Source organism: Fragaria vesca, linkage group LG7, assembly GCF_000184155.1.
Source record: "Fragaria vesca subsp. vesca linkage group LG7, FraVesHawaii_1.0, whole genome shotgun sequence".
NCBI lineage: Eukaryota > Viridiplantae > Streptophyta > Magnoliopsida > Rosales > Rosaceae > Fragaria > Fragaria vesca.
In genome coordinates, this window is record NC_020497.1 from 4,458,502 (window position 1) to 4,471,604 (window position 13,103).

The window sequence follows — 13,103 nt, forward strand, 5'->3', positions numbered from 1 at the left end:
AATCCAGGAGAAACTTTTAAATCCCGCCGAGCCGAAAATTTTCCCACCTGCTTCAAGTGGTCCTGCTTCCCCGCCGAAATATTTGACCCCAAAGGGGTGTTTGACTGGCTGGCTGGCTGGCTGTGCTTTGCACGTGCATGGTCATGTGCTGCCATTCCTCTCCTCCACGTGTCTTCCTTCAATGAGTAAAATTGAAACAAAATGTTCAATTTTGAACCCAAAGAGATTCGAACCTTTGTTTGGATTGATACAATGCTAACACCTTAACCAACTCTACCAAGAATTCAACTTGTTTATTTTAATATCTTTACAATATATATTGGTTTTTTTTCCAAATCTGAAAAGTAAAAAATTAGATAAATATATAATCCCCATCTAACTTTTTTACTACACTTCCATAAAGAAAAAAAAAACTTTTTTATCTACTCTTCTTAATTTATTTTTAATATATCTACCTTAAAAAAATTCATTTATAACTACCTAAACTTTTAAAAATTATTAACGGTTCAGTACTAACATTTTCACCTTAACTTACTACAACTCCCTATAGATCAATGTTTATTCAAGGTTTTCATTTCAAATATAGTAAATAATATAGAAAACAAACATCTCTTAAAATTTGGTTTAAAATTTCCTTGTTTTTCTTCAAATTTCCGTCAATTTTCTTATTTTTTTACTGCAATCGATATTTCCTAGAAATTTCCATATTTTAGAGGGTCGAAATTTTCTTCTTTGTCTAAGATTAAGGCAAATAATCATTTTCCATTTCAATATAAGTGTCTTAGTTGGGAGAAGAGAGCCAACTACACAGAGTGAAATGAAAAAAAAAATGAAAAAAAAATGCCTTATTTTAGGGTCATATGTGGAGAACAATCATGCTAAGAGATAGGAAGTGTGGTTCCTCGATTCAAGATGCAAGGTGCAATAATCATATGAGTGGGATGTGGGAACAGAGATTGGTTCTTTGGATCTAGATGAGCACTTCTGGCGAACAGTGTAGCTAGGCAATAACATGAGAAACCAAATATATAGTCGACCTCTTCACAAACTTCTAGACGAAGAATAAATCACCAAGTGACACCACTCGTGGCCAAAACCTGATCAACATCAAGCCTCTATGAACTTTGATCATCTGTCGTTCTTAAGTCCGATCAAAATCAAGCATCTACCGCTCTTGATCAACAGTCGTCTTCAAGTCTTCAACAAAGCAAAACTTCTGCAACGTTCTTCATCAACCCCGTGGAGAATCAACAAGCACCAAGCATGTTTGCCGATTCATCCACCATCAAAGTTACAATCACCACGTGACACTACTCATGGCCTAAATATGATCAAGATCAAGCATCTACGGTCCTTTGGTCAATTATTTTTTACAAATTGTCAACACGATAAGAAGTTCAAACTACAACTAGTTGATTCAAGATCAAGTGCTTGCAACTCTTGTATCAAATCAACGTTGGAGATCAAATTTGAGGAAATCTTGTTAAATAATACCCATGCACAGAGATTGTATGTAAACCTCAAAATAATAAAGATTATTTTTTTGTACGCACGTCATTAGTCGTTGCTGGATTTCTCGAACGATGGTGACAGACGACGGCTTTCTCAGATGAACCTGATTCAAATTTGGGACCCTGGCTCTCCTATAAGGCGGGATCTAGGTCGAGGTTTGCCGGTCAAATCGCAGTCTTTGGATGCCGTTGCTATCTTTCAGATGCGGTTGTTATCGACGACGACGATTGTTGATGAAGTGCTTGAGTAGTTATGAATTGGCCTTTCAAACTTGTCGATATGGTCTTTATCAATCCATATGGAGGTGTGGTTCAGGGGTATAGAGGCTTGACAAGAACGACGGTTCCCGACATGGTTTAGTGTGGCAGCGGGTTGGCTTCGGTGGTGGTGTTGTTTGGATGCGTAAGGTCCAAGTGGGCCTAGATTTGGACCTTGGCTTATGTCAAAAATGGGTCTGGGTTTATTGCTTGGGTGCCCTAATTTCCTGTTGGGCATGGGCTTTTGGATCGGGTCATATTTGGATCCGAATTTGAGATCTAGGAAGTAATCTCTTCCGGATCTTAGATCCGAGACAGCTACCCATCTTGATCTGGTATTGGTTTTGGTTCTTAGGAGTTTGATTGCTAATTTTCGAGTTTCTTACACCCTCGGTTACTCTCGAACTCCTGATGTATGAATCACCTCTCGTAGATGAGTATATCATCGGTTACGGTTACGGTTACGGTTACTATCACAATTACGTTATTATCGTGTTATATCACTTATATGCAGTTAAACGATGTCGTTCGGCATCAAGTCTCGTCTTGGTTACTTCTCAATATATATGCATTTGTGCATCTAGTTATATTTTATTGTTTTTTCATTATAAATGCGTTTGTGCATCTTGTTATGTTTTCTTGCTTTATATATGCGTTCGCATCATGCTATGTACTTTTCAATTATTATTAATATAGACTTTCGTCCTTGATAAAAAAAAATATATATTAAAACTAAAGTATATATTTTGATATAAAAATAAATAAATATAGTGTTTTTAGCAAATAATGACAAAATAAATTTTTAGAAATTATTGTTTTATTACCCATAGCTTATTGAGCAAAAAAAGTCTAAACACGTGTCATCAATTTAACGGAAAAACTAACGGGATATACCATATTTGGTAAACGGTGCAATAGTTAATATACCATTTTAGGTAATAAAAATTCGTAGGTACTAAAATGTATCTTTCGTAAAAAATTTAGGTACCATTTTAGGTTTTTACTCTTACATGTATATTAATGTAATTTGGGTGTAAGTTATTTATTTATTTTTTATTGAATGGGTGTAAGTTAATTTATGCATTGTTTTTTCTAATAGAAACTTGAATTTTTAGGTTTATATCTAATTTTTGTTGAACGTGTTGGAGAGTACTAGATCTCACATCAGAAAAGAGGTAAATAAATTATAACTTATAAGTAAATGAATCATACCTAATTGTACCGAGACCTTTTGTAATTAAAACTCAACACCTTAAAGGTGGTTAAGTTTGGACAGTATCGGTGCAATCTATATTGAAGACTAAATACATTTAGATAACATTAATTTTCATATTTTCCCTACCTATATCTTAATCAACTCATCGTTAATTCGTCATTTTATTCACAAAACCATAATGTTAACTTGATCAAAATATTTACATACATTCTTAAACATTGAAAATACAAATTCAAGATGTAATTAAAAAAAAAAGAATTGAAAAAAATTATTTTCTTCTTCGTTGCTTACAACTTCTAACATACAAATTTTTTGACATGAATTGAAATAGACGAACGAACATTGAATCTGATTTAGAAGAAAAAATAGAAGTAAATCAAACTCATTTTATTAGAAAACCTTATTATTATTATTCATTTTTATAAATCGAACGAGAGGTTTTCATAATGAAAATAACGTTTTAATTGTATATGTCATATAAGAATATTTCTGGTAAAAGAAGTGGGTGAAGTAAGTAAATTTAGTATTCATAATTAAATTTAGGATGAAATGAGCAAGTAGGGTGAACAAAGAAGATAGTAGGGTGGCAATAGACCCATCCTATAAAATAAAATAAAAAACATATTTAAAATCGCACCTGTCTCATCCGCTTCCGAGAATGCTATCTTCCGAAACAAGTTCCAGCTATCATAATCACTCAGTGCCTGCGATCCATAGGACAAACCATTTTCCTTTGCAATTGAAGATAATTCTTCGTTGCGAGTTGTGAGAATGATTCGGCTATTAGTTTCCTCATTCACTGGAAATGCACCTTTCAAAGAGTTCCACCCATCAAGTGTCCATATGTCATCAAGCACCACCAAACACTTTCTCTCCCGTTGAAAATTGTAGAGCCTCTCTGCTATTTCATCACTTTTCAGCTCTGCAATTTCCTTTCTTTGCTCATCGGACGCACCGCTAAGTTTTATGAAAATTTCTTTCATAATAGCTATGCCCTCAAATTGTTGAGATACACAGATCCAAGCAAAGTACTTGAAATAAGACTTGACTTTCTCGTGATTATAAACCTTCTTTGCAAGAGTGGTCTTCCCCAATCCCCCCATACCCCAAATGGAAACAATGCGGCGGCTTCTTTCTTCTACCAAATAGGTAGACAACTTCTCAACCTCTTTCCCTATCCCAACAACATCATGATCATCACTAATATGAGCATAAGTCAACCTGCGTTCTCTTTGCCTCGCAAAAGAACTGGCTCCTTCATTCCCCTTCCTTTGCTTTATGTCATAATTTTGCATAGTCAACCTCAGTTTAGAAAGCTTGGTTGTAATGCTCTCAATTTCTGATCCGATCTTGTAACGATGAACTCCTTCATTCCAGATGCAAGCATATCTCTTGAAAACAATCTTCATACTTCCTCCCCTCTTGAGATCCAGATTCAAGACAAAAGATTCAATGACATCCTCCAAATCATAAGCAGCTTCTCTAACCACTTTAACCCAAAAGCGCACCACTTCATCATCTTCTTGTCGCTCATCTGCATCTTTGAGGAAGCTCCGCATCAGGAGTAGCTCGCTTTGTGCAAGTTCAACTTGATCGCCAACTCCTTGTAACAACATAGCATTCTGAATCACCAAGTTTCCTAGCGGCTTGAGCCCTTCGATCACCATCGAAACTACAGCCTCAGCCATAGTTGGACAAGTGTGTTCGCCTGAAGAATTAAAGACAACTATATCAGCTTTCTTTCTTCTTTCTGTTTTGTGGATTAGTTGCAGTAGAGATTAATTGTTGCAGTCTCTTCTGATTACATATACAAACCCTCTTCTCTTAGTTATAACTAGTCTAGATAACATGAATTGAAGTCCACTAATGAATTTATAAATAATTAGGTAACGACTTGGTGATTACAATTATTTAGTTCCAATCTGCTTGGTTCCACGTTACATCACATGGAGAGTGGTTAGTACAGCTGTGATTAAGATTGCTAAAATTAAAAAAAGTACCACTAAATCATATGTGATCACACTTACAACCGATCATTTTCAATGTTCAACTCGTAATTATTATATTTTCAATGTTATCCTGCATTTTCTTTCAACTAAGACATATATTATAAGTCGAAATGCAAGCTGTATAGACATATATTATAAGTCCATACGTTATAAGTCCAAATTAGGGCTGCCACTTGGTTTGGTAAATACCAAATCGATCGAAAACCGACCGAAAATTTATGATTTGGTAAACCGAATTTTGGTAATCGAAATCAAAAAAACCGAAACAGAGAAATACTGAAAAAGTTGGTTTGGTTTTTGGTAAATACCGAATTTACCGAAATTCTAATTATTTCTAAAACCATACAGACTAATAATCTTATCTCACGTTTTCAATTGTATATACCATTTAGTAAAAAACAAGACAATGAATAGAAAAATTCAACTATACTTGGTAGCATTTGGGTCTCAATTAAAACGATCAACTTTAATTTAATGTTACTTGTTATATAAAAACGCTCTTATATACCCGTCTTAGTTGATTCATCACACACACACATAGACAAACCCACTTAGATGACATGTAACCGCCCATGTAAAAATTTAGGAATGTTTTTACCTCTCTTGATGATAGGGCTCCTCATAGAAAGCACAAGCGTAAATAGGGTTAGCCGCCTTGATCAAGGCCAAAACATTATCAAAAATACCTAATTTTTCTACCATAGTCGTATTTCACTATATTGATCACATCATAGTTCACAAGGTTTTTGAAAATTTTGCTTCCTCTTTGTAGTTGGTTCATAAAGATGTACATATGCATATAACTTACTAAATAAGTTATACCACATTACTAGGCATGTTGTGATTCCAATGATTACAATTCACAAAATTAAAATTCGACCGTCTGATGTGATCATTATAGTATAATACAATTATGATAGAAAATTCAATTGTACTCAATAATGCTCGGGTCTTGATCAAAGCGGTCAACCATAATTTAACGTCACTTATTACACGAAAAAGCTTTTACTGCCCTTATGTGACTTATTTTGGTCGACTCTTCCACACATACTTTTACATAGATAACACATAACTTGTTCATATAAAAATTTGGAAACATTTACATCTTGACTATTTTGGTAGAAAATTAAACTATACTCGATAATGTGTACTGAAATGACTATCTTTTGTATATGTATTATCAGACTCTAGAAACTCAAGTGATATTTAAATTTTATAGTTTTGTATTGTTTTGTTATATTTTGAAAATATATTTGTTGTGAAATTTGGTAATACCGAAAAACCGACATCCGAAGTTGGTAAGATTTATCTCATACCGAAGTTTTTGGTTTGGTAATTGAAAATCATATTTCATTACCAAAAGCTTTGGTTTTGAAGTTGGTAACGCCCATTACCGATTCGAACCGACCGAGTGGCAGCCCTAGTCCAAATGCAAGCTGTATAGACATATATTATAAGTCCAAATGCAAGCTGTATATATGTTATTTGACTACTTAGTTCCCTCTCCAAATTTAAATTAAGACTAATTACATCCGTAATGGTCACCGTAAAGTGTGATTACTGCGACTGCTGACTAACCTGATAAACCAACACCTTAGGAGTAAGTGAATAAGTAAAAATTGAGCAAAACTCCCACATGCCCAAATTGAGCTAACCCTAAGCCCTAAGGTATAAGATGAGCAATTGTTGATCAATAGTCGTCACCATCAATCTCTAAGCCAAGCTAGTTCTAAGTAGAGCTAGCAATTTGGGTCATGTCGAAACCAACCAACCGTACCAACTTAGTTGGTATACCAAAGATTTGATAACCGACTTACTTGGTACGGTATACCGTACCAGTTTTGGTAACATAGTAGGTACTTGGTATTGAGATTTTTATACCATCGGTATACCGTACCAACCATTTATGTGTAATTATGCAAAAATACACTCATATCTATGTAGGAAACGAAAATTGAACCTCTAACCTAGGGATCATCAAAAAGCCCACGTAGGGCTTGGTTAGGGTCGGGCCAGGCCTCAATCATGTATTTTTTAATTTTAGGGCCAGGCTATTCAAAAAAATCAAAGCCCACGGGTCGCTCACGGGCTCGGGACTTACGGACTTATTAAGGCTTTTTAGATGGGTCGGGCCGGGCCTATTATACACATATATCTAATAGAATTTTATCAAATAAAACAAAAAACTATAAAAAAAGTTAAGATTTGTTAATTATTGAACTAAATGTAATAAAAAATCAAAATAAAATATGACTTAATGCATTAATTAATTTACATATTTAACTAATAAATCTATAAAAAAATATTTATAAAACAATTAATAGGACTTTGGGGAGGACTTTTAAGCGGGCTTTTTAAGGCCGGACCGGGCGGGCTTTGATAGGCATGTAACGAACCGAGCCGCGGACTGGGCCGAGACTTTTGATCTAGCAAGAGAAGAGAGAAATAAAGTCTCACCGTAACATTACAAGATCTCTGCCTGGTCCCCCTTTGCAGACCAAATATTTTCCCAATAACATGAGTGACAGTGGAACACTCATGGCACATCAGCTGATGTGGTTTAGGAAGCAATGTGTTGAGTACGCTACAGAACCAACAGTCAAATGAAACTTCCTTTTTGGGTTACACAACCATCCTCCCGTGGAAGGAGCCTAGGGAAATCCCATGTAAGAGATTACACAATACAAACACCTGGAGGCTTGTAACTCAACTTCAAACACAAACACTGAGAAAAACTAACAAAACCATAGAAAGGAAATGGAGGCAATGAAAAGAAAAAAAAAAACACGTTACAACTTTCAAGTGGATCCAAATTGGTACAAACTACAAACCTCCATGGAGAAAAATAGTTCGCAATAAGAATGTTAGGCTTCTCATACTCTCGAGTTCCAGTCTAATCAAGCCAGCGTGAGGGAATTATAAAGTTGAGGGAAAAAAGAATGTTAGGCTTCTCATCATCTTCCCTTACACTCCAACAGTGGCCAGAATCTCGATGCTTACATCCAATACAGCCTACAGGTCCATAAATCCAAAAGGTGAGGGAAAAAGTTGGCAGCAAATACTAAAATCTCATTGAAATCACAAGGATCATGAGCTTTATATCAGCTAAAGCAACTGATAACAGTAGATTGTTCAATCTCAAGTAGAAGCAGCAAATCATAATAGGGTAATTATAAAGTTGCCTTAAAGAAGACATCACAATTTACAGATTAAGATGCAAATTTCAGCATGGTGTTAATCTGTTCCGCAGTTTGTTATCTTCTAAACATAATCAAATGAAGCACAAAGTGCTTACATTTCGGGATTCCTTTTGATCGTTGTTGACTAGTCTAAAGTTTTGGGGATAGGAGAAGACTATTACTCTTGCTATGCATCTGTTATTAAATTCTAGTGAAAGAACATGGAAGCATATGCCACAAAGTAAAGATACATACCAGTGGATTTCTACAGTTAACCAGCCTACACTCGTCCAGAGAACCTTCCAACATCCAACTCTTCCAAACATCAAAACTGTGACTTGCGAATACAAATTCCATTCTTCTATTTATCTGCAATATGAAAATAGCACATGATTTTAATCCCAAACATGTAGTGGCATTTACAGTTACAGGTCAACTTATGCACAATTATTACCGCACCAAACTTCGTGGAAGGAGAAATCAAAAGCAAAAACAATGCTTGTGGGGTAAGTTCAACCATGCACGGAGCAAAATTATTACCTGCAATAACTTTCCACCAGCGGCAAAAGATCGCAATCCAATTGTATCCTACAGGAAGGAACCAATACTTCAATATCACCGAAGCAAATCATAACAAAAATATGTCATCAGTTTATCACTGTAGGCATAATTTGAAAAATATCAAAATTAAATACAAAAGAAAAGGACTAAGTTCTTGCATTCTAACCTTGCTTCAGATGACAATGAGGAACTGAGCTGCAGGGTCCCTTTTTGTTACATTTGACATGGTATCTAGGAACCAACCACCACCTTTAACTCTTTGCCTTGCAACATGAAGACTGGGGCCATCTCTTGCATATAGAGCTACAACATAGCCATCCTTCCACAAAATTGAAGATAGATTTGAGAGGATGTAAATTAGGCTCTTAATAATTTTCAGAAACTGATACATCACATCTTAATCTCCCATGCGAATGATGATCATTAGCTATTGGCATGAATGACATCAATTGTCACTTTTGGAATTTTGGTAACTCGTACAATATCACAGAAACATGATTAAAAGTAAGGATGGGAAAGCAGAGGGCGGAACCTGCGAAACCACTATGACCTAATAACCTAGCAAGGGCATCAGCTAAGAAATTAGCCTCTCTCCGAACATGATTAACTGAGGGAAAAAAAATCAGTTCCTAGTTTTTTTTGAAAGTAAAATCAGTTCCTAGTTGTTCCGTGGCCAATTTCTGAAAGCTTGCGTAGCTTCCCCCTGCAACAAACCATACCATGCCATCAGATCATGTAGTAGCTAGATAAATCAATAGGAAGGAATTAAGGAAATGATACAAGTTAAGGCCAACTTAATCAAACGTACTGTACGCCAATTAATCGATCACATACCATAGTTCCTCAAGTCCCAAGTGCCCGGAATAACTTGAACATCTCCAAAGCTCGCTTCGCCTCTACGCGTCTTCCACTCTTCCTCAATCACCAGCCTCGACGAGTACAAGTTCCCGTTATAGTAAGATAAGGCACATGTTTGATTTTGTGGAAATCATCCCCGTTTTCCTCAAGTCTTTCGCAAAATTCAATGGGCATCGACTTGAAAGTTAACTCCTTGAGAGCAGTAACATATTGAAGCCCATCTGGAACTGCCCTCAATTTGTCGCACTGCGTAATGTACAATCTGCGGAGACGAGGCATGCCTCCTTCCTCCACCCTCCACTCTTTTAATTCTCGCAACCCTTCAAGGTAAAGAAATTCCAGATTCGGAAATCCTCCATTGGTGCAAACAAGTGTGTCTGAAGGAAGGCTCGAGAAAACAGGATCTTGTAGGTAAAGCACTCTCAACTTCTCAAGTGTGGCAGGTTCTCTAGTATTTCTGTCTGGTCTTCCTTCAGTTCAGTACGATACAACTTTATCTTGATGAGGTTTGGAAAGGACAAGAGGTCTCTTGGTAACTCCTCGATTGACCCCTCCAGTTGCAGCTTGTAGATAAATTCAAAGCTTAATAGGATATCCCACGCAGAACTACCATAGAGAATTTCAAGAGACAGAGAACGACGATGGTGGAATGTGAGGCTACGTCTCGCCACCTGAAGTCATTGAATATAGAAAACATAACTTCAAACGATATGAAAGGTTTTCATAACTCAATGCCAATACCCATAATGCACCTCTTCTTATATACACATTGACATTCTCACTCACAGTTTCCCACTCATTGACTGTTGTCTTTCTTAGATAGCAGTCCTGCTAGCACAATAATCGCTAGTGGTAAACCTGCACAGTGGCGAAGCATCTTCTTTCCTAATACTTCTTTCTTTAATTTGATTTGAGAGTCTGAAAAGAATAGACTTGATCACAAGCAATCACATTCTATTCCACTGCTTGCTTGATCTCCATGCACGTTCGCATCACACAACTTAACGTTACAAAGCATATATATGCTTAACGTTATTTTTTTTTTTATTCGGTAAAATACAAAGAAAAAGGAATTAGGTAGATGTTAATGGGTATAGATCAGACCAAATGGATCTTCCTATAGGGGATAATACGATCATCCTCCCCTCAAGGAGCCAATTAGACCACGTAAAGCGTATGTAAACACATTTCTTTATGAATAACACCAATTAGACCACGTTACTAAAAGAAGAAATCGAACAACCAGGAAAAGAAATGGTGGCCTCCCCCTCCCTATTATCTTCTTGTCTGAAACAAACCCAGCAAGACAAAACCCCGAAGCAAGAAAAAGAGTACAGGCAATTTACGTATGGGTGTTGCTAGATGTACCAGCAAACTTTTTAATAGACCCAGCAATTAAAAATTATCCTGTATTTTTCAGTTTTGCCCTTGTTATAATAAACCCAGCAAACATCATCTCTAACACCACGTTGAGACCAGAAAGAGAACTAATATGGGGGAAGAAATCAGGAGGAGCTTTCCCATGATTTAAGTATAGAATCTTGAGAAGATTTGATGTACGGGATATCGGAACCGATTGCCTTCAAAAAAAATAAATTCCAATTCAATGATCATCCCATTACATATATCTCACCCATATCAATACAGGTATGGAACTTTGATCATCTTAAAACATATAATTGTAGAATATATTTCAGGTAATGGAGAAGAAGAACAAAATCGGCTAAAAGTCTCTTAATCAAAGATTGACACTGCAGATGAATAGATGACTACGCAATTAATCACAAAATTTCAATTCAACTCAAAGGCTCAAAGCAAAACAACGATAAGATGGTATGACCCAGATCCCACTTTAGCCTCCTAAATAGGATGTGTTTGCGCAGTCGTTGCCACATCTCTTCTTCTTAATTTAATGCCTCTGATCCGACTCTAAGAGAAGAATTTGTGTTTGCTAGGTTTATTATAACAAGGGCAAAACTGAAAAATACAAGATAATTTTTAATTGCTGGGTCTACTAAGTAGTTTGCTAGGTACATCTAGCAACACCTTTACGTATTTACACCAACTCAAGAAATATTGTAAAGTGAAACAGTAGGCCCAAAGCACACATATGCTTGTCATTACAAGCAGTTACAAGTTACAACGCAACGAATGAAATTGAAATTGCAAGAAAAACTGACAATGAAAAGAATAGATAACTTTTTGTAACCAAAGAAAAGAAAAGAAAAGAAAACAAAGAGCATGTTATAATAACAGAAGGTACATGCTTGATTTTGTGGAAATCCTCCCCGTCTTCCCCGAGCCTATTACATAACACTTGAAAAGTTCTTGATAGTCAACTCCTTGAGTGTGGCTACATATTAAAGCCCATCTGGAACTGCTCTCAATGACAGGCTTGAATACATCCATGCAAACTACCTCAGAACAATCAAATTATACCGACTATGGAAATATTTCTGGAGCATTCTTATTATTACAACATCTGACCAGAAGTACCAGTTGTACCATGCAAGAAATAAAATGTACCAAACAAGACAAATTTCCCAGAAAACAGAGACCATATAAATTACAGGTAAGTTGTGGAGAAAATCAGATCTTGGTTCCGTGGCCATTTCGTAGCTTCACCTGCAACATGCATTAGATTAGGACTGAGCAGAAGAAAAGGGTAAGCATATCTAATTATCTTTGTTATCTATGAATAGGAAGAAAGCTAGGAAACAAGGCCCAGCTTAATCGAACTGTCAATGAATCGATCACGGACCATATTTCCTCGAGCCCAGTATTACTTAAATGTCTTGTCCCACTCGTTTCTATAATAAGTTCCTGTTATAACAAGAGAAGGTACTGATAACATTCATGGATTTATTGAAAGGAAAGGAAAGGAAGAAAGAAGAAGACTGAAAACAAAGAAAACGCAGAGAACCGAATGGACTACATTTTGAATATTCTGATACAATCAACACAGTACAATTATGGCTAAATATAGGAGAATTAGACTAATGACAGAAAGACAGAAATACCCTTCTATAATATTATCCCTATATTCCTAACAGGTACATGTTTGATTTTCGAGAAGGTGAATTCTGGAATGTACGCAGTGCTCCGAGTACTGCGGCTGTCTGGAGCACGTGTCAAGCAGCGGAGATATGAAGATATGAAGTGGTAGAAAGATCTGAAGATATGAAGTGGTAGACCGAAATCTGGAAATTCGATTCGGCGGTCTTCTGCTGGGATAACGACGGAGCTCAAGAACTGCTTTGAGGAATTGGGTAACGAGGTAAATCTTTGCGCTATTTTCTTTCTGCGGTTCATTTGATTTTCATGGTTAATTTGATTGAACCTGTGTGGGTTTTGGGTTAGGTTCGATTCTTGAGTTAGGAATTGATTTTCGTTTCTTGAAGTTTGGTGATCGAGTTCAATTTGCCTGATTGGGTTGACGGGCCACCGACTTCGAAGGCCGAGTTGACTCGGTGGTGTTCAGTCGCCGTCGTTTTGGTGTTGAGGCCTGGGA

General features: G+C 36.4%; 2 protein-coding genes across 2 annotated transcripts in view; both read right to left on the bottom strand.

Moving 5' to 3' along the window:
* The window catches only part of LOC101305518 (probable disease resistance RPP8-like protein 2-like), a 10,804-nt gene extending 5,984 nt beyond the window's left edge, over window positions 1-4,820 (bottom strand). The window contains exon 1 of the mRNA XM_004308291.1: window positions 3,623-4,820. Coding sequence (XP_004308339.1) covers window positions 3,623-4,673 — 1,051 coding nt within the window. The 5' untranslated portion in view covers window positions 4,674-4,820. The remainder of the gene's footprint in view (window positions 1-3,622) is intronic.
* Window positions 4,821-7,958: 3,138 nt separating this feature from the next.
* LOC101305802 (probable disease resistance protein RF45-like) overlaps window positions 7,959-13,103 on the bottom strand; it is a 19,718-nt gene continuing 14,573 nt past the window's right edge. Inside the window, exons 7-12 of the mRNA XM_004308292.1 lie at window positions 10,203-10,263; window positions 9,704-10,062; window positions 8,952-9,053; window positions 8,714-8,761; window positions 8,429-8,542; window positions 7,959-8,006 (exon numbers count right to left, since the gene is read on the bottom strand). Coding sequence (XP_004308340.1) covers window positions 7,959-8,006; window positions 8,429-8,542; window positions 8,714-8,761; window positions 8,952-9,053; window positions 9,704-10,062; window positions 10,203-10,263 — 732 coding nt within the window. The remainder of the gene's footprint in view (window positions 8,007-8,428; window positions 8,543-8,713; window positions 8,762-8,951; window positions 9,054-9,703; window positions 10,063-10,202; window positions 10,264-13,103) is intronic.